Source organism: Alexandromys fortis, unplaced genomic scaffold (assembly GCF_014885135.2).
Source record: "Alexandromys fortis isolate MF-2015 unplaced genomic scaffold, M_Fortis_MF-2015_v1.1 scaffold_118, whole genome shotgun sequence".
In the NCBI taxonomy this organism is placed as follows: Eukaryota; Metazoa; Chordata; class Mammalia; order Rodentia; family Cricetidae; genus Alexandromys; species Alexandromys fortis.
This window is the reverse complement of record NW_026068010.1, coordinates 1,425,451-1,445,238: the sequence shown is the minus strand read 5'-3', so window position 1 is coordinate 1,445,238 and position 19,788 is coordinate 1,425,451. Positions and strand designations below refer to the sequence as shown.

At 48.6% G+C, this 19,788-nt stretch overlaps 1 protein-coding gene across 2 annotated transcripts in view; it reads left to right on the top strand.

Annotated features, from left to right (window-relative positions):
* Positions 1-19,788, top strand: part of Flt1 (fms related receptor tyrosine kinase 1) — a 162,276-nt gene that overhangs the window by 139,029 nt on the left and 3,459 nt on the right. For both annotated transcript variants that reach the window (XM_050161872.1, XM_050161871.1), the window contains exons 21-29: positions 2,571-2,727; positions 3,163-3,260; positions 4,707-4,829; positions 6,691-6,802; positions 8,416-8,515; positions 13,337-13,442; positions 13,603-13,745; positions 15,942-16,026; positions 18,252-18,346. In XM_050161872.1, coding sequence (XP_050017829.1) covers positions 2,571-2,727; positions 3,163-3,260; positions 4,707-4,829; positions 6,691-6,802; positions 8,416-8,515; positions 13,337-13,442; positions 13,603-13,745; positions 15,942-16,026; positions 18,252-18,346 — 1,019 coding nt within the window. The remainder of the gene's footprint in view (positions 1-2,570; positions 2,728-3,162; positions 3,261-4,706; positions 4,830-6,690; positions 6,803-8,415; positions 8,516-13,336; positions 13,443-13,602; positions 13,746-15,941; positions 16,027-18,251; positions 18,347-19,788) is intronic.

Genomic DNA, 19,788 nt, shown 5'->3' with positions numbered 1-19,788 from the left:
ACACACACACACACACACACACACACACACACACACACACACAATACATACTCATATAATAAAGAAATTGACTTAAGGTCATAGTAACCACAGGATGAAGATAGGACACAGACCTATCTCGATTCACTCCTTGCTTTAGAACTTTTCCCGTGAACCCCACTAAATAAGGGGCGCAGTGGTGCTCCGAGCTGACAGCCACACAGGTTCCTGTCAGTCTTGATGTCCTAGACTGGGTTCAGGAAGCGCTTAGCCCTCAGAACGCCCCAGGGACTTGGCAGGATGGAACGTTTGGGTTTGCGCGTCCTTTGTTTGGAAGAGCTTGCTTCCTTTCGGGGCTATATTTAATGATTGCCTCCCCGTGGTACTTGGTGGGGCTGTGTTTTGTGGCAAACTCATGACTACCTGTCACATTTGGAGTCTAAGGGGAGAGCAAGAGAGAGAGAAGCAGCCCAAAAGACAAAACTGAGAGTAGGTTGTATTAGTTCCCAGATTCATCAAGATTCTTCTGTGTGCTTTGTACTAAATCCACTATTCTGCCAGAATCCCAGAAGTCCGCTAAATCAACTGACTAGCCCATTGATTAGGGGTCAGAGCAAGGCTAAGGTGACTTGAGGACAGCTTCCATGGTTTGGCTTCTGGGAGGTGTGAGGGAGGAGGCAGTAAGTTTCCAGAAAATAAACTTCCAGTCTTCATCTGAGCAAGGCTGACGGCCTCACGGAGAGAAAAAAAAAAAAATGATGTTCTCTTGGACGATTTGGTTTTGTTGTTGTTTTTTGTTGTTTTTACCTGCCCTGAGATGGATGAATTCCCTCCAGTCCTGAAATCCCAGACAGCAAAACTCCCTCCAGGGACCTGACAGGAGGGAACGCTTGGGTGGGTGTGTTCCCAGGATGGTCTCTTTTCTGGGTGTGGGAACTGCCATACCTCACATCTATCCCAGTGCTGAAGCCCTTCCTCCGGGTCTCTGCCTGCTCCCCTGCGCCCTCTGATGGACAGACTACCCTTACTACTTGGACATTTCTAGAGAACTCAGGGCAGGATGGGCAGGCTGGTTGATCCTAGCGCTGCTGTGCCCCTGGATCTCATTCCTTCCCAGCCTGTCTAGACATTGCCATCTAGCAGAACCTAGGCTGCACACATGGGTACACAGTCCAGTCCTGAGAGCCACTGGACAGCATGGGTTTCTACTGTCAAGGATAGTTACATCATCGAAGGCAAACCATTAGAATATGTAAGTCCTTTCCTAAGCGTCATAAAAATGTAAGACAGTGTCTTTTAGATGAGGACAATGAAACTCAGAACAATAAGGGGATTTGCTCAAGATGTCATGATTAATAGACAAGCAAGAAGAGTCGTTTCTAGAGAAGGCGGAAGAAAAGCACCAAGACCCTGATGTCCAGAGAGAGTGGCCTTGGCTCTTCATCTCGAGATGGACTGGTGTAGCATCCTCATCTTGAATGGAAGGGACACCCAGGGGAAAATGCATCTCCTCCCCTCTTCCCCAAGAAATCGGAGGACCTGGCAACCTGAGCCTCCACGGGGCTCACAGAGGGAGCCTTTCCACATCGCCGAGTGGCAAGTCTCAAAGGTCTCTGTTGCCTTTCAAACAAGACGCTGTGCTATGAAAAGCAGTGAAAAGCTGGAGAGATGGCTCAGGGTTACAAGCACTGATGACTCTTCCAGAGGTCCTGAGTTCAATTCTCAGCAACCACATGGTGGCTCACAACCATCTGTAATGAGATCTGGTGCCCTCTTCTGGCCTGCAGGCATACATGCAGGCAGAACACTGTATACATTATAAATAAATAAATCTTTAAAAAGAAAGGAAAAGAAGTGGAAAACAGAGACTTGGGAGTTTGCCAAGCTTTATATCAGGCTTTTCTAGGTGTGGCTGTGATGATGTAACTCTTCAGAACCTGCTTGAGGACAAGTTATTTTGTAAGGGTGGGAGAGAGGGCCAGGCAGTGGTGATGCATGCTTTTAATCCCAGCACTAGGGAGGCAGAGGCAGGCGGATCTCTGAATTTGAGGCCAGCCTGGTCTACAGAGTTTCAGGATAGCCAGGGCTACACAGAGAAACTCTGTCTTGAATATCTCCCCCCTCAAAAAAAGAAAAAAGAGTGGAAAGACGATTAAACAGTTAAGCGCACTCGCTGCTCTTGCAGAGAACCCGAGTTCGGTTCCCAGCACCTGTATTGAATGGCTCACAACCTTCTATGACCCCAATGACATTGTCTAGCTTCTGTGGACACCTGAATGAATGTTCACATACACATTAATAAAAATTAAAATTAAAAATAAAATTTAAAGAACACACCTACACGATTGCTTCGCAGCATAAACTCTTGGGGAAATTGAAGAAGTATATGATAGTCACCCAAAGTGCTCAGTATTTAGCAGCTGCTAGGAGTCGCTTTCGGTTAACTTAGGTGTTCTTGAGGTGCCCAAGGAAGGGTCCCAGAGATTCTCCAACCTGGGAAATCCTCAGTGCCCAGTGCCTCCACCCTGTGCTGTGGTACTTCCAATCCGTGTTGGCCACCTCTCATTCCTGTGTTTCTTGTCTGTTCTAAGGATGCAGCCTTGCATATGGAGCCCAAGAAAGAAAGCCTGGAGCCAGGCCTGGAGCAGGACCAGAAACCTAGACTCCACAGTGTCAACAGCAGCGAGAGTGTCGCCAGCTCGGGCTTCCAGGAAGACAAAAGCGTAAGCGATGCTGAAGAAGACCAGGGTAGGTATTCATGCCTTCCTGGCCTCCTGTCTGCGCTATTTTTATACATACTGGGCATCTCACGCATTTTTGTCGTATTTATCACCCTAATAAAGATCCTGGGAGTGAGGGTAATGTCCTAGGGAGACAAGATTTGAAGAAAGACTATTTACAGTGTTGATAATTATGACAAGAACTCTTCCCTTCTCTCTGCTTGGAACTTTCTGTTTTACTAGGTCACCCATTCCCACCCAACCCCCATTCCCCGACCCTTCACTCCCCCACCCCACCCCCACAGCCTGAACAAATCTCTAAGGTTCATGTTGAGACTCGAATTTTCTTGCCAGTGAACTCTGGTGCCCTTGTTGGTTTGTTTTCTGTTCTGTGAATATTGTCGCAATAAACTGGGATTTGGTGCAGTTGCGAATGTCTTGACAAGATTCTAATGCTTGCTAGATTACAGTGAGATCTCCAAGCAGCCCCTCACCATGGAAGACCTGATTTCCTACAGTTTCCAAGTGGCCAAAGGCATGGAGTTTCTGTCCTCCAGAAAGGTCAGCTCATCTCTTGACAGGTTTTCTGCTTTCTTTAACTTCCTCAATTGGAGATATAGAGAGGCTTTGAGTTTTTCAGATGTTCCTGCTTTACATTTAAAATTTGATTTTTATCTATGTTATTAAACTTAGACCCTGCCTGAAAGAGAAAACACACATTTACCTCTCCCCGTTCCCTACTTTTATTTTGATTTAACTGATGCATAAAATCATACAAATAACGTGTTAATTAATATGTGTTAATGATGTCAAGTTTCAGTACATGTCTATGTTGGGTAATGTTTAAATCAGGTTAAATATTTCAAAACTTTATGGTAAAAGCTTTGAGAATTCATTCTTCGTTTTGTCTTTGTGAGGCCTGAACACACACCTCTGCTGTAAAGCTATTTTTCTACTATTTGTTTATATTTATGTTCCTAACGGAATGGTAGCCATCACCACAACGGCCTTGATTAGCTCTGATCTGAAAAGTTACCAGGATGTTGGGCCCCAGGTCGCAGTGGGTCGGATTTAATGTAAGATTAGAAATCTTCCTGGGTGTTCAGATGACACAAACACAGCGCTGCCTTCCACAGAGCCCGTGGTCACCTTTCCAAACTGCCCAGGGTTCACAAAAACACAGTTTCAGTATACCCACATGGGGCTTTCCAAAAGCACTCAGCGCAAACCAAGCTGTGGCTATCCCAGCACACGGGAGGTTAAGCAGGAGGATCCCTGGTCACACGCCAGCCTGGGTGAGTTCCCCACGAGTGGCAGGATTACATGGCAGGATGCTATTTTTGTTTGTTTGGTTGGTTGGTTGATTAGTTGGTTTTTTGAGACAAGATTTCTCTATGTATCCCTGACTGTCCTGGAACTCACTTTGTAGACCAGGCTGGCCTTGAACTGTCTCCTGAGCACACACCCAGCTCAGGATTCTGTCTTAAAGACACCAGCAGTGCAAACATAACAAAGCAATCTGAAGCTCCCAAAGATCTGCTCTAAACGGATAGTAGGGAAATCTCACTGGAGCAACAGACTGCCAGTGGAGTTGGCCGGTACACTCCCCACAGAACGGGAGCCTGGCCCTGGCCGACTCATCTTCAGGGTCTTCTGGCCCCATCAGAAGCGCATGGTGTTTATGGTAACTGGGTGTGTGCTAGGAGTTTCTTCCTTTCCCACACATGAAATGGAGCTGAGAATCGAGGCTGGCGATACTGGGGCTAGAGAGATGGTTCAGCAGGTGAAAGCCCTTGCTGCCAAGCTGGCTGACCTAAATTCAGTCCTGGGAACTCACACGGTGGGAGGAGAGCATCGACACAGTTGTCCTCTACTCGCTTACTTACACGAGTACACAACACACACACACACACTTTTTTTTTTTAAGAATTATGACCCAGAGTGGATACAGGAAACTAAGCATTTGGATTAAGGAAATGGGTTCATTACATAACTGTTTTATTATAGTGCATTCATCGAGACCTGGCAGCACGAAACATCCTTTTATCTGAGAACAATGTGGTGAAGATTTGCGATTTTGGCCTGGCCCGGGATATTTATAAGAACCCCGACTATGTGAGGAAAGGCGATGTAAGTCTGCCGGGTGTACATTGGATTCGCTTCTACCCTGTCGTCTTTAGACCGTAGACTGAAGCCCTTGTAAGATGTACACTTCCCAGGCTGTCACCCCCCCCCCAAAATTCTCATGTGGTCCTATGAGGACAGGCGGCCCAGAAGAGCTCTACGCCAGACAATCCTCGTGGTGGCATCTCTTGTCTGTCTCGGAGCCCTGGCTGGGGACCTGGCCTTTGAGCAGGACTGCATGAGGCTTCTTACCCTGAGCGACAAGCTGGGTCCTGCAGAGACCACATCAGCTCTTGCCTGCCACCCCTAGGGGAGTTCCCTGTCACACTGGAAAGAACAGTGTGACCTCTTCCCCTCAGATAAACCCAAATGATTGATTCAGCAGGTGCCTGTACCTCCGGAAAAAGTACGGGGGGAGGGTACACCCTATCTTGAAGGGAGGAAGCCGCTTACCCCCCAGGGATGCCTTTCGTGGGACCCATCTCCCTTCTGGCTCACTCTGGCCTCTCTTCCCCGTTTGTTTTTGAACATAATGTTATTTGTCACTTACTGGGTGACCTCTGGTGTCCTCTCTTGTCTGGCCTCTGCCAGGAGGGCTTCAGCGTATGTCTGGGCTCTCTGGATTGCTCCGCAGCAAAGGCTCGCAGACCGTAGGAACACATCCCTGGCAGCCGTTCTGAGCTGCCGCTTGTTGTCCTCCACCCCCCATCCCTTGCTGCAGAAAGGCTAGGGGTAGGCAGGGTGGTAGGGGTAGGCAGGGGTGAAGGGAGACTGCCTGGAATCTGCATTGTCACCAAGTTTCTGGATCATGTTATGTGCCCCCCATCACACTTGCAGAACCCCTTCTTGGTCACTCTTTCTTTTTTGTTGTTGTTTATTTTAATTTTCGTCTCTAAGTACGGGTGGTTCACCTGTCTGTGTGTCTGTGCACCACATTCATGCAGTGCCTACAGAGACCAGAATATGGTGTCAGATCCCCTGGGCCTGGAGCTTCAGATGGTTGTGAGTCACTGCGTGGGTGCTGGGAATTGAACCCAGGTCCTCAGGACAAGCAGCCAGTGCTCTTAACTGTTGAGCCATCTCTCCAGCCCCTCAGTCACTTTTTGTCTAAGAGGAAGACAGTCTGGCTTCTGGTGGAACGCTGGCCTGCAGAACTGTGTTTCAGTTTGAACCTCATCGATGTCCCCAACTCAGTGTCAATCTTTGGCTCTCTGCTGTCCCGTACATCTTACTAGCCCCTGCTACCCCAGCTCCCAGCCAGCTCACCGTGGCTCCTGCTGTCTGAAAGAGGAGGGCTGGTCTGCATGGTTGAAATCCAGCTGTATATTTTCCTAAATGGAAAACACTTCAATACAAAATTATCTGTCTTCTTTCCAAGGGATGTGGGGGAGAGTGAAGACTGAAGCCGGGACCTTAGATGTATCAAGCACACTTTCCACTCCTGAGTCACACCTAGCCCCTGGTTCAAGACTTAACATCCCATCTTTTTACATAGGGATGTCTTTCAAAACCTCCCTTCTTAGGAAAAAAAAATCATAGGAATTGCTATCAATTTTCATGTTGTTTCCTAATTCAGATTACTTTACCAAGTCCTTCATTTCTCTATGAAAGTGGGGAGGGGGTCATGCGAACACAGCTTCTTTAAGATCCATGGAACAAGGACCTGCTGGGTGCACCAGAGAAGTCTACCTGCCGTGCCTGCTCCCCAGAGATGGGGTAGCCTTTGCCACATGCTCTGGGGTCTCCTATAGTGCGGGAAACCGCAGGTGCTCTGGTTCTGCATAAGTGTTAAGTGGAAGGGGAGCCCTGGGCCCCGGGCGTGGACATGGCTTTTTTCTCAAGCTCAAGACCCCTTGCCCTCTTTCAGACTCGACTTCCCCTGAAATGGATGGCTCCTGAATCCATCTTTGACAAGATCTATAGCACCAAGAGCGACGTGTGGTCCTATGGAGTGTTGCTATGGGAAATCTTCTCCTTAGGTAAGTGTGGAGGAGGAAGGGGCATCCTGTGGACACCCCCACCTGACCTTGAGGGCTGCACTTGAGGGCTTGCAAACCCAGGTGGAGCCACCTGTATGTAGATGACAGCAGATGGATGCCCACATTCCCACTGCTACAGAAAGTGTTTAGACTATTACCAACGAAGTCAGGCAGCAGACAGTCTAAAGACAGAGCTGTCTGTCTGTCTGTCCTTTGCTACCTTTTCCAATACCAGCTCCCGTGTCTTCACCCCTTTCCTCCACACATCCATTCCCTCAGAATTCCTTCTCAGGAAAGGCCCTGATGTACACAGCTGGACCAGTAGATGGTGTTGTTAGAGGCAGCTGGCTTTGATCTAATGCCTGGCGTGGCTTTGCACACTGGTTTATGCAGACGAGCAATAAAAAGTTTTGGTTAGGGTTTTCTCTATCTAGGTTTATTTAGAACTATCCACTATGGGTTTCTTTGTTTGTGTGTGTGTGTTGTACCTACGTGTTATCTGTGCGTACTATGTGCATACAGTGCCTGAGGAGGCCAGGAGAGGGCATCAAATCCTCTGGAACTGGATGGACATGGGGCTGGAAATTGACCCCAGGTCCTCTCCAAGAGCAGCCAATGCTCCAGCCCATCTACTCTGGGTTTCTAAAGACCTTCTTCAATGCTTCATTCCTACAGATGTGCACAGGGATGCTATGAAATCTCCCAAGTAAGAGAATTAGCCAGGAATCTCCTGGCTTTGGGGGAAAAAAAGTCTTTCACTGCAGATAAAATGCACACAGTGATACCCTAGGCCCCTGTCACTGTCAAAACCATTCCCTGCTTTCCAGGACAGGCACCTGTTGCTTCCACTCCTTGAAAGCAGCGCGGTGACCACAATGGCCTTGCAGTGACACTGTGCCAAGCCTTGCGTGTCTCCCAGCTGCTCCCTACCAGCAGCGATCACTAGAAAGTGCAGACAAACACATGCTGGAGTAACCTTGGCTGCAGGGCTGAGCAGAGCATCCTGCAATGTCTTGCCCACTTTACCTAAGTCCACTGGCTTTCCAAAAACAAGTTATTAACCCAGACCACGAGTGTCTAAGGATTAGATGTCTTTACAGTTGTCTGTGGTACCAGACACTGTGTGGTCCAATCACCCCTTCCCTAACCAAATAGGCAGGTGTGACCACAAGGATGGCCACGACTCAGCCAAGGATGTGCCCTCAAGAAGAACCTGCAAACACCTCCCTGTGTTCGCCTCAGCCACTGGGAATCTGTCACTAAAACATCACTAAATATTTATCACGGGGAGTGTTGGGGGGTTTGAGATATGGTGTCACTAGATAGCTCAAACTGGCCTCAAACTAACAATCCTCCTGCCTCAACCTCCCTCCAAAACATCACTTGGAAGGAATGAGAGAAACTCTCAGTCGCCCCTCATGGTCTTTTGGGTAGGTCTGTTTGAGACAGGCTCTCACTTTTAGTTCAGGCTGCTGTTAACCTCCCAGAGATCCATCTGCCTCTGCCTCCCACGTACTAATATTAAAAGTGCATGCCACCATGCACCTCCCCGGCATGGTCTTTAGTACCAGAAACCTTATCACGCATGTCTTTCTCCACACTGTCCCCTGCAGGGGGTTCTCCATACCCAGGGGTGCAGATGGATGAAGACTTCTGCAGCCGCCTGAAGGAAGGCATGAGGATGAGGGCACCAGAGTACGCAACGCCTGAGATGTGAGTTCCTGGATTCTTCCTTCTCTCACCTAGTTCTCATGGGGGGAGGGGGGGACCCTGGGGTGGTGGGGCAAGGTCACAGGTTTACTTCCAGCTCCACTCCTACTGGGCTCTGCTGTGCAGGCAGTGACTTCCTGAACTGGATGGGCTCTGGATCTGCCCCTAAGTTCTCTCCCACCCACTGATTGGCCCTTAAAGGACTTTAACTGGAAACTGAAGTCAGAAACCTAGACAGACCGAATAGAACCTAGGAACAAATGCAAGGCCTCCCTTACCACCTCAGGTCAAGGCAGGGGCCTTTGGAGCCCAGGCTTCCATCCACAGTCATGAGGGAGGGGGAAGGGTCTTGGCTTGTACTGTGCTCCACAGGCAGCTGTGTGACTGGGGCTTGGGATGTGTTTCCCCAAGGCTCAGTTACCTCTGTAGTGCTCACCGAGCATGCCTACAAGGTCCTGGGTCTACCCCCAACACTGTATATACTCTGCCTGCAGTCACCGCATTCCGGAAGTGGAAGCAGCAGCATCCGGAATTGAAGGTCATTTTCGATTCAATAAAGATATCATATAAATATAAATATCATATCAAGATCAAGGCTGGTCTGAGCTACTTGGAAACCTGCTCCCAAAACCATATGGATAAATTGATAAAAGAAAGGGAATGTGGTGTAGCCAGGCCTCTTTAGAATCCTTTAGGACTAGGCCAGGCAGCTGGCAGCTCTCTTGACCAGAGAACAAGCGTCTTCTTGGCCTGAGGCTTGTCAGGGCAGTGGGCGAGCTCGAAGCCTCTGGGTACCATTTCCTGTTTCTGTGCCTGTTTAGCATTCTGAGGCCTCGGCAGGAATGTGATGACACTCGCAGTTTGGGTGGGTGAGCTGCTGACAAGGACTTGGGCCTCCCTGAGATGGCGCCACCTTTCCTGAACTGGCAGGCGGCCTCCCCTCCCCACCCACACAATGAGGTCCTGTGGAGCCCTGGGCTGGTCTTTGGGGGAAGATCAAGAAGGAAGTGTGGGCTTGGCCAAAGGGCAAGGTCACCATCTCTTCCCTTCATTATCTCAGGACCTCGTTAGGTCAATGCCAAAGCAGGGAACTAGATGAGAGAGACCAGGGACTCTTCAGTGCTACAAGAGAGGCTAAAATACTTGGTGCTTTCTCCTTAGAGTCTCACGTAGACTTCCCACAGTCTTGAGGAGTAGCCAGGCACACCATCCTCCAGCCTTCTGGGGCCATGTCCCGCTCTCCTGTTCATCAGAAGAATTCTCTAAAGCCAGGTGCAGAGGCGTGTACTGTAATCCCAATACAGGCAAGACTGAGGCAAAAAGATCGTGAGTTCAAGGCCAGGCTGGTCTACGTAGAGAGACCCTGCCTCAAAAATCCCCAGCACAAGCAAGGCTCCCTTGACTTCTCAGACCTTTGTGTTTTCCCAGAAGCCTCTTCCAGGTAGCTCGTGAGTCCCAAACAGCCTACAGGGTGTGGTTCAGAATTTAAAAAAATAAGATGTGGCTTTGAAAAGTGTTTCCTTAAAAGGGAATGCGAGCCAGCAGCCATGTTCTCACACAGCCATGTTCTCAGGCAGCCGTGTTCTCAGGCAGCCGTGTTCTCACACAGCCGTGTTCTCAGGCAGCCATGTTCTCACACAGCCGTGTTCTCAGGCAGCTGTGTTCTCACACAGCCGTGTTCTCAGGCAGCCATGTTCTCAGGCAGCCATGTTTCAGGCATGTGAGAGTTAAGAGGATTGGAGTCACCTCCTTGTTCTAACCACAAGAAAGTGCGGGTGATATAATAACTCAGTGTGCTTTCTCTGGACATCTGTTACCTCAGCTTGGCCTACAGTGATGTATACCTGGGAAAATTTGGCCGATAGCCTAGTGAGTCTTCCCACAATACCTTCAGTCCATTTTGGATGAACTCCCCCCTCTCTCTCCCTCCCCGCCTCTTTCTTTCTCTCTCACTCTGCTTAGTGGAGAAAACTGCCATGTTATGTTGAGCGAGTTGCCCCCACCCCGTGTGTGTCAATCAAATACCTACAGTCCCACAGTGGAATGGCAGAGGGAGATTTCTTTGTCCTGTGGTGTCTGCACTGACTTGCAGGTTGGGGTAAAGAAGGAGAAAATGAGGGCATCCAGGAGGTGACTGCAGATGTCCCTGCTGCTTTTACCTCAGAGAAAGCAGGGCGTGGATAATGGAGTTAGTCACACCTCCCAGAAGGCTGTGTGCCCGCCCGTGCTATGAGATGACAATGGCCATGGTGGCAGACAGGAGGCATCTGGCAAATGAAATATTCTCCTCACCCAGTAAGCTCAGACCTCTGTGCTTCCTGGTGCCCATTTCCCTCACTTGTACTTCCAGTGATAGAATAGCTAAGTAAATGTTTGATGTTCTTCCAACCAACTCTGAAGCCCTCAGACCGTGAAGCCTGTGTGCTCAGGAAGAAGCCAGACAACCCTAAGGGGGCAGGCTCAAGGGTTTTGTGTGTGTGTTGGGTGGGGAGGGCTTGTTTTTGCACATACCATAAATAGGTAAAAATCAGTGAATTGGTAACATATATAAAAATACCTTAAAATGAGAGAGACCCCTGTAGGATCTCATGAGACAGTGTGGCTGTGCTATTTCTGCCCACTGGCTGGCCTGAAAGTGCTCTGACAGAGTGCCTTGAGCCACCACTCCCAAGTGCTCCAAGGACAATTGGGACGTCCGTCTCCTAGAGGACAAAACAGTACCCAGACTTAGAGAAGCAATGATCAGTTCTGCAACCCCCCTTGGCTTTGGGTTTCTGGAAGCTGAGACCCAGTACCAGAGTACCCCTCATTCACTGTGACCCAGTACAAGGGCACCCCGCATTTGCTGAGACCTAATACAGAGGTTCCCCGAATTCACTGAGGCCCAGTACTGGGGTACCCCACATTTGCTGAAAACCAGCACAGAGATACCCCACATTTACTGAGACCCAGTACAGGGGTACCCCACATTTGCTGAGACCCAATGCAGGGACACCCTGCGTTCACTGCAACCCAGTACAGAGGTGTCCCACATTGAGACCCAGTACAGGGCGTGGAGAGCTTCTGTTGGTGCTGTTATGCAAGGGCGCTGGGTACAGAAAGTGGAGATGAAGTCCCAGGCCACACAGGCTAATTCGGACCTTGTTCTGAAATGCCAGTCCATTCAGAGTCTGCTCTGGTCCAAAGGCTCCTCAGAACGACGAGAAGATGAAATGAAGTAACCCTAGGAGGGCATAGGGGAGCACTTGGCTCGGTATGTGCAGGGATCCCTGGCATGTGCTCTGCACAGGGAGTCGACACAGACTCCCAGGCCAAGTTTACATGAGAACAGCCTAACTGTAACTGGAAGTTTCTCTCCCGCCCACCAGTTCCCGAATAACCACTGAGGGCTTAATATTAATTACAAACTGTTTGGCCTGTTAGCTCATGCTTATTATTAACTAGCTCTAACAACTTAAATTAACCCATTTCTAATATTCTATATTTTACCACAAGCCTTGTGGCTTGTTACCTCACATCTTGCTTCTCCACTGGCTACTGGCGTTTCCCAGACTCCACCTTTTTCCGCCTATATCTTTGCTTAGATTTCCCGCCTGGCTCTATTCTGCCTGGCTATTGGCCAAATCAGCTTCTTTATTAACCAATGGTAATAAAGCATATTCACAACATACAAAGGGGCATCTCGCACCACCCAGCAGCAGCACAGCTAAAGTATGTGAGGAAAACAAAATGCAAAAGAACTTGCTGACGTAGGAACCTGGAGACAAGATTTGGCCTCTGTGATATTAAGACCCATGTTTCCAACCCAGAAGCCCTGCCTGTTTTTACCTTAGCCCTGAGAAACGGCGTTGTAATAGGGGCTTTGAAGTTCTGGGCAAAAAATAAGCCACCACACATGGGAACCTTGCAGACACCCTGAGGAACTACTGGAGTCTACTGTCTATCACCCTTTTTTGGAAATGACTTACGTCATGAACCTAGTGCCTTTTCCATCAATTCTCATAGCAGAACCTTCCCAAGGAAGTGAGGGAGCCCTTCCAGGAATCTAGGGAGCATCCCAAGGAAGTCTGCCGACCTTCCCAAGGAAGTGTAAGGATTTTTCCCCAGGAAATGAGGACCTTCCTAAGGGAGCATGAGGATGTGAAGATGCCACGTGCTTACAGAGAAGCCAAATAGAGCCATCCTTCATTACACTCACGAATGAAGTGGGAGGCTGGGCGGTGGTGGCGCATGTCTTTAATCTCAGCACTCAGGAGGGAGAGGCAGGCAGATCTCTGTGAGTTTGGGGCCAGCCTGGTCTACAGAGTTAGTTCTAGGATAGGCAAGGCTACACAGAGAAACCCTGTCTCAGAAAAGAAAGGAAGAAAGAAAGAAAGAAAGAAAGAAAGAAAGAAAGAAAGAAAGAAAGAAAATAAAAGAAAAAGGAATCAAGTGGGCATCACCAGCTACTCAGTGGTAAGACTGTGACTGTTTTTAGCTGTGGGGACACCGTCCTCCTCTTGAGATAGGAAGAGTGCACCACTCACACCCAATGGCATAGAGCACCCTTTCCTATCTAAGTCCTGTCTTTGATCTGTAAGACTCCATCCTGGTACCTAAGAAAGGTGGGTCAGGTGTTCAGGAGGGCAGGTCTGTCAGTCTGCCTCAGTAGACATACGTTTGTCCCCAGGCACTGATGTTATAAGCCTAAAAATGAAACCACGCTGCATATTATAAAAAGCATGGTCTGAGATGTGAGCCAATGACCCTGACTTCAGAATGTGCAAGGCAGCCTATATAAACCCCACCTTTCTCCAGCTCTTTCTGTGTGCTCCTGGTCAACAGCTACCAAATCATGTTGGATTGCTGGCACAAAGACCCCAAAGAGAGGCCCCGGTTTGCAGAACTCGTGGAGAAACTCGGTGACCTGCTTCAAGCCAACGTCCAGCAGGTAAAGTTTAGGTCAGAAGGCCAAATGTATTCCTAGTAGAATTGGAAAGAGCAACAATAAAAAGTGGTGTGAGAGAGAGGGAGTGAGTGTGAGTGTGCGCACACGTGCGTGTCCTTGAAGGAGAAACAGCTGTGCTTACAGCTCTACGTTGGTATTTTAGGATGGGAAAGACTACATCCCGATCAATGCCATACTGACGAGAAACAGTGGCTTCACCTACTCTGTCCCCACCTTCTCTGACGACTTCTTCAAGGGTGGATTTTCAGCTCCAAAGTCTCCTTCTGGAAGCTCTGACGATGTAAGGTGAGATGTTGCTCCCCAGTTTTACTGCAGAAAAGAGAGGATGAAGGAGAAGGGGGAGGCTGGGAGAAGGAGAGAAGGATATAGAGTAAAGAAAGAATTGGGCATCTATTCTCCTTCCTGAATCTAAACATTGTGAGCATTCTGCCGGGTGGTGGTGGTGGTGCATACCTTTAATCCCATCACTCAGGAGGCAGAGGCAGGTGGATCTCTGTGAGTTCAAGGCCAGCCTGGTCTACAGAGTGAGTTCCAGGACAGACTCCAAAGCTTCACAGAGAAACCATGTCCCGAAAAATCAAAACAAACAAAACAAAACAAAATAAGACAAGACAAAACATTCTGCCATGTTCCGTGAGAACATCTGTATGTTCTGTAAATTGGAGGCCTATGGCTTTTCCTTTTTTCCTAAACTTCTAAAGGAAGGAATAAGACAGGCCTTGTGTTCTCTCACATCACATTGCCTTATTCTAGAACTGTAGCCTGGTTTTCATGACATTAACTCTGATTAAACTTACATAAAATAAAGCTAACTAAGAGTAGTAGTCCAGGACTGTAATCCCAGAATTCAGGAGGCTGGGGTGAGAGGATACAAGTTTAAAGCCAGCCCGGGATACATAGTGAAACGGTGTCTCAAAAACAACAGCAACCAAGAAGAAGAAAAGTTACATAAAACTGAGCCTGGTGGTGGCACATGTCTTTAACCCCAGCTTTTGGGAGGAAGAGGCAGGCGGAGCTCTGTGAGTTTGAAGCCAGCCTGATCTACAGAGTGAGCTCCAGGACAAGGGAAACACAGATAAACCCTGTCTTGAAAAAACAAAACCAAAAAAACCAAAAAACAAAAACAAACAAAAAATGCAACAATGGGACAAAATCAGCCCTCTTTTTTTGTTTTCTTATCTTAACCTAACAAACCTGTACATTCTGCATCACTGTAGAGGAAATTGGACAGACACTAATAGAACAAATACTTCCTGAGAAGGTGTGCTGGCCAGCGTAGGTATTTACAGCATACGGAATGTGTTGGCCCCCTGTGGTTATTGAAAATACATGCTCTGATCTGGTGCTGTGCTGGCATTCTGTACAACCTTCGTGTAAAAACCATCCTGCAAAGTACATATCTTCTCTCTAACAAATAGGGACCTGTCAACTGGAGAGACTGAGAACTTAGCAAAATGTGTGACTATCAAATATCAGAATTGAGTTTGTAACCCGGGACTACTGACTCACTCACTGTCCAGGTTCCTAATGGAATCAGGGGCTCCTTTTAGAGCCTTCTAGGATCTTCGACTGCAGTGGGCAAAGCCTTCACCCATGACCACTACCACTGCAAGGGAAACATGCAGCCGTTGGAAGTCACTGACAGCCATCTGTGACAGGTTTTGAAGCAATCAGCAGGCAGCCTAGAGCTCTGAGGATGACAAGTTGACATCAGTGCTCATACCTGACACCCAGCCAGCCATCTTCTTTTAAATGATAAAGTCTGACTGGGGTAGAAATAGGGTGGAGGGTGCCAAGCTGATTTCAGTATGTTGCTTAGCCGGAGACTCAATAGGAATCTAGCCTAATTGCTTGGAACTTGCAGCCACTAAAACTAAAACAATGGTTTAGCTGATGACTGGGTGTGCCCATGAGCGGCCGTCACTGGAATATCCCATCAGGTCTTCCCACTACTAGATCACCAGTGAAAATTGGCAGGTGGTCACCATGAAACCTTGCGACATCACTCGTTTCTCCCAACTGTAATTGTGGCCCAGAATGTACAACGTGAGCGCTCCCCTCAGTTGCACACTTAAGTCAGCTAGGACGTCTCCGTGGGGCATTTGTCAACTCTCATCCGTTTAGGAAGTAGGCAGCAGTAAGTGATAAGATGAAGTCACACTGCCTCCGGGGCATTGGTCTTTTGGTCACTAGGATACTTGGGCCAGACGAGGCCTCGCTTCTCCTCTATGACTGGCAGTTTTTGATTCCATGAGGAACTGGAGTGGGCCCTTTCAGAGTTTTTCTGAAAGACTTTAAAGTGTGAATTGACTACCTGGAGGAAGTGACGTCACTATGAGGATTTCTCGAGGGGACTAAGGAAACTGAGCCCGCTGCTTATTTTGGTTGTTAGGCACGACCCACCCAAATTCCACAGTGTCCTGATTCATTGAAGGTGCGTGCCTTTTCCTGCCTTGATTATTCTTTCTCCGTCTTCACTAGATACGTCAATGCTTTCAAATTCATGAGCCTGGAAAGAATCAGAACGTTTGAGGAGCTTTCGCCAAACGCCACCTCTATGTTTGAAGTAAGTCATGGCAGTGAAACCCAGCGCCCTCTGCCAGAAATCTCTTCTTGTCTAAGTGCCCAGGCCAGCAGTGCTTAGCCAGTAAGGGCCAGTTATTAGAAGAGGCCAAGATTACAATATGGGGGAAGAACAGATAGCCAGACTTCATCATGTAGAGTTGATTTGCAAGAAAATGCCATGGTTTGAAGATCTCTTGGAGCTCACAGGGGAGGGGGACTGGTTCTATTCCATCAGTTCCTGGGAGGGGAAGTAGAGTGGCCCTTGCTATGTCCCTAGCATCTCTTGTAGGCTATCAGTGATGCACCCTTCTTTGAGAGTACAAGATGTGTGAGTGGCTGGGCCTTGCGATGCAACAGACGCCTTGAGCTATTTATACTACATCTGAAAGAAGTCATGTAGGCCCTAGGCACCTTCATTCTAAGGCTCTGCAGCTGAGCCACCATGTTCCACCCAGACACACAGGTCAAAGTGTATCAGAGCAGCCTGGCAAACCAGGGGTTTCTGTTAGTAGGTCTCCGGAAAGCCTTTGCATGGGATTGAGAGACTAGGAAGTGGGGAGGAAGGCTGAGCAGGGCTGCCCATCTGGTATGGCTGACCATTGTGCTCCAAGTGGGCTCCTGAGAAAAGCATGATGCCATCATTCAAGAGCAGAAACCTTGAGGGTGGGTCCTGGAGAGACAACACAACAGTTAAGAGCACCAGTTGCTCTTCTAGAGGATCCAAGTTCGATTCCCAGGACCCACATGGTGGCTCACAACCATCAGTAACTCTAGTTACAGAAGACCCAAAGCCCTTTTCTTGGGTACCAGGTATGCATGTTATGTACATATGTAGGAAAAAAAATCCATATATATAAAATAAATATGTTTTTTTAAGATTTTATTTATTTATTATGTATACAACATTCTTCCTCTCTGTATACCTCCAGGTCAGAAGAGAACACCAGACCCCATTACAGATGGTTGTGAGCCACCATGTGGTTGCTGGGAATTGAACTCGGTTCCTCTGGAAGAACAGTCAATGCTCTTAACCACTGAGCCATCTCTCCAGCCCAAATACAAGTTTTAAAATAAGCAAACAGTGACTTGAGCCTCGTATATACACTAGATAAAGGGACATGGTGACTTCAAAATATAAAGACATTTCTATACTTTAAACTGTAGAATGCCGTGATAACGTAGATGGATATTGTGTGTTGTGACTCAGTAAGGTGTGTCAAGAGCCAGGAACAACACTAGCAAACCTCAGAACTTCTCAAGCTTAGGCTACCCCTTAAACGTGGAGAATGAGGTCAGCATCCTCGCCTGCTTGGATCCTTGCTGGTGTTTACACAGCCCAGCATGAGTCTCGGAGGGAGGCAGGGACAAAGTGTGGTGTTCACGTCCTGTTAATGGGACATCGCACTGTAGCAACAGGGTAATGACGAGTGCATAGGAGACCCCACAATGAAGATGACTGAACCACAGCAGTTCCTGGACACTAGGGCCAGTGGGGACCTGCCAGTGCCGTAGACGCTCCAAGAAAAAAGAACCAACAACCTCTATGATTTCCTAGAGATTCTACGAATGAGAGCATACCCATAGACAATCGCCAAGATTAATTTTAATGTATATGATCATTTGCATGAATGTTTCATGTGGAAAATACTAAACAGTTACATGCAAGTTTCCATTCTGTATGTGCATATGTGCTTGCCTATGAATGTGTATGTGAAGTTGAGGGTGTCTCCCTCAATTGTTCACCTTACTGTGGTTTCGGTGTTTGTTAAAGACAAGGTCTTTCAAGAAGCCCGAGCTCACAGTTTGAGCTCCCCAGGGGTTTGAGCAAGCTCCAGGATCTACCTGTCTCTGTCCCACCTCCCATTGCCAGGGCTATGGTGACAGACACAGACCACCAAGCCTGACTTTTATGAGTGATCTGAGGTCCTCATATATGTCCAGGAAGCACTTTATCCACTGGGCCACCTCTGTAGACCCAGGACTTTCCTCTTTATTTCCCTCACCTTCAGGAAGAAGGGTCTCACAGGTGCCTGGAGCAGGCACCATTTGTCTCTGTCAAGTTCACAGTCGCCAGTACAAAGAAAATGTTCGGTGCCAATGGGCAGGGGTCGTGGATGATGAGGGCAGCGCCAGGCAGCACCTCAGAGGTGCCTCCCAGTGTCTACCCAGTCCTTGTGGAACCATCTGAGTCAGGAGAGTGAGTCACCTTCCTCTTTGCTCCCACAGGATTATCAGCTAGACACGAGCACTCTGCTGGCCTCCCCGCTGCTGAAGCGATTCACCTGGACTGAGACCAAGCCCAAGGCCTCCATGAAGATAGAGTAAGGAAATGGAGTAGGAGTGGGGGTTTGGGTGTGGCAGAGAGGAGGATGTCAGGAATGATGGCTTGCTTGTTGGTGGGCTGTTTAAGGCTACCTGGTCCCTTAGTGTTCAGGTAAAGCAGAACCACCATCACCCCCAAAGGGGCAGAAAGGGGTCACGATATTGGACGTAGGAACCCCAGGCTCAGTGGGAAGGAAGACTGGGGCTTAAGAAGGGAAAATATGTAGGGAATTCTTGCAACAGGCCTGCTGAGTCTGAGAAGCACAGGGCCTTGGTGGAAAGGAGCCAGATGTGTCCAGCTGTGAAGGAAGGGCCGGGATGTGTTCACAGGCTCAGGAGACAACACTCCTGTTTCCGGTCCCTAGGCTAACATGGTCTATATAAGGTGGCCCTGTTTGCCATCCTGAGAACCCAAACTCCCACAATAAGGATCTTCTGTATCCTGATGAACCCATTACCCAAGACTCCATAACCCCGTGGCTTGATCCGTCAGTCGGCTCCCCCTCCTGCTCCGCGCCACTGGCAGAATTGCAGGGTTCCTGCAGTGTTTTCCGCTGCCATAGCTGACTTCAGGGGTTCTCTATGGCTGGAGGCTCCCGAGGAACAGTGCTATGCTGAGAAAGGCCTGCCCACTCATCTACTCCCTGCCTTTCCATGCGGGCTCATCAGTGAAGAGCACTGGCTGCTCTTGCGGAGGACCCAGTTCAGTTCCCAGCACCCCCATGTTCGCTAGCAGCCGTCTGTTACCTCCACTTCCAAAGGATCCCACACCCCCTTCTGTCCTCTGAAGGCACCAAGCACACATGCAGTACACATACATACAGGCGGGCAAAACACCCATACACTTAAAAACAAAACAAAACCAAACCCAGATTGCCAGTCCACAGGCTGTAGTTTTACTGAGCTGAAACTGAACTTGAAAGCTGCTGCGAACCCTTCCATGTGATGCAATGCGCACAGTCCACCAGGTCCTTGGAAAGACAAGCGTTCTCCCGGGCAAACATCTGCCTTTTCCTTGTAATGTGGGCTCAAAAGTGGGCCCCGCTGTGAGGTGATAGGGTTAAGGGACACCAATCTGGGTGAAAGCAAAGAGTAGGCTAGCTGCTTTTTTGCTTCTCAGTGGGGAACATGTGGGAGGAAAGGGTGGTTATTTTTTACTTGATCTTTGATGAAGAAAAGACAAACCCTAGTTTGTATACCCTACCCTGCAATTAAAGAGGTAGATCATAGGCAGGCCAGTCCGGGCCAGTTTGAGTCATGTGACTCAGAGCGTGCCCTCCCCTGCTAAGCAGTGATGTCAATCCAATAGCAAAGGGCAGGAGATGTTTTCCCCCCTCCTGGGTCCATCTTAGGGGCTCGCACAGCATATGGTACCTGAGAACAATAGTCCCCTGGACGACACGTGCTCGGGAGGAGCCTCCTGCATTGACTGTGTGCTGCT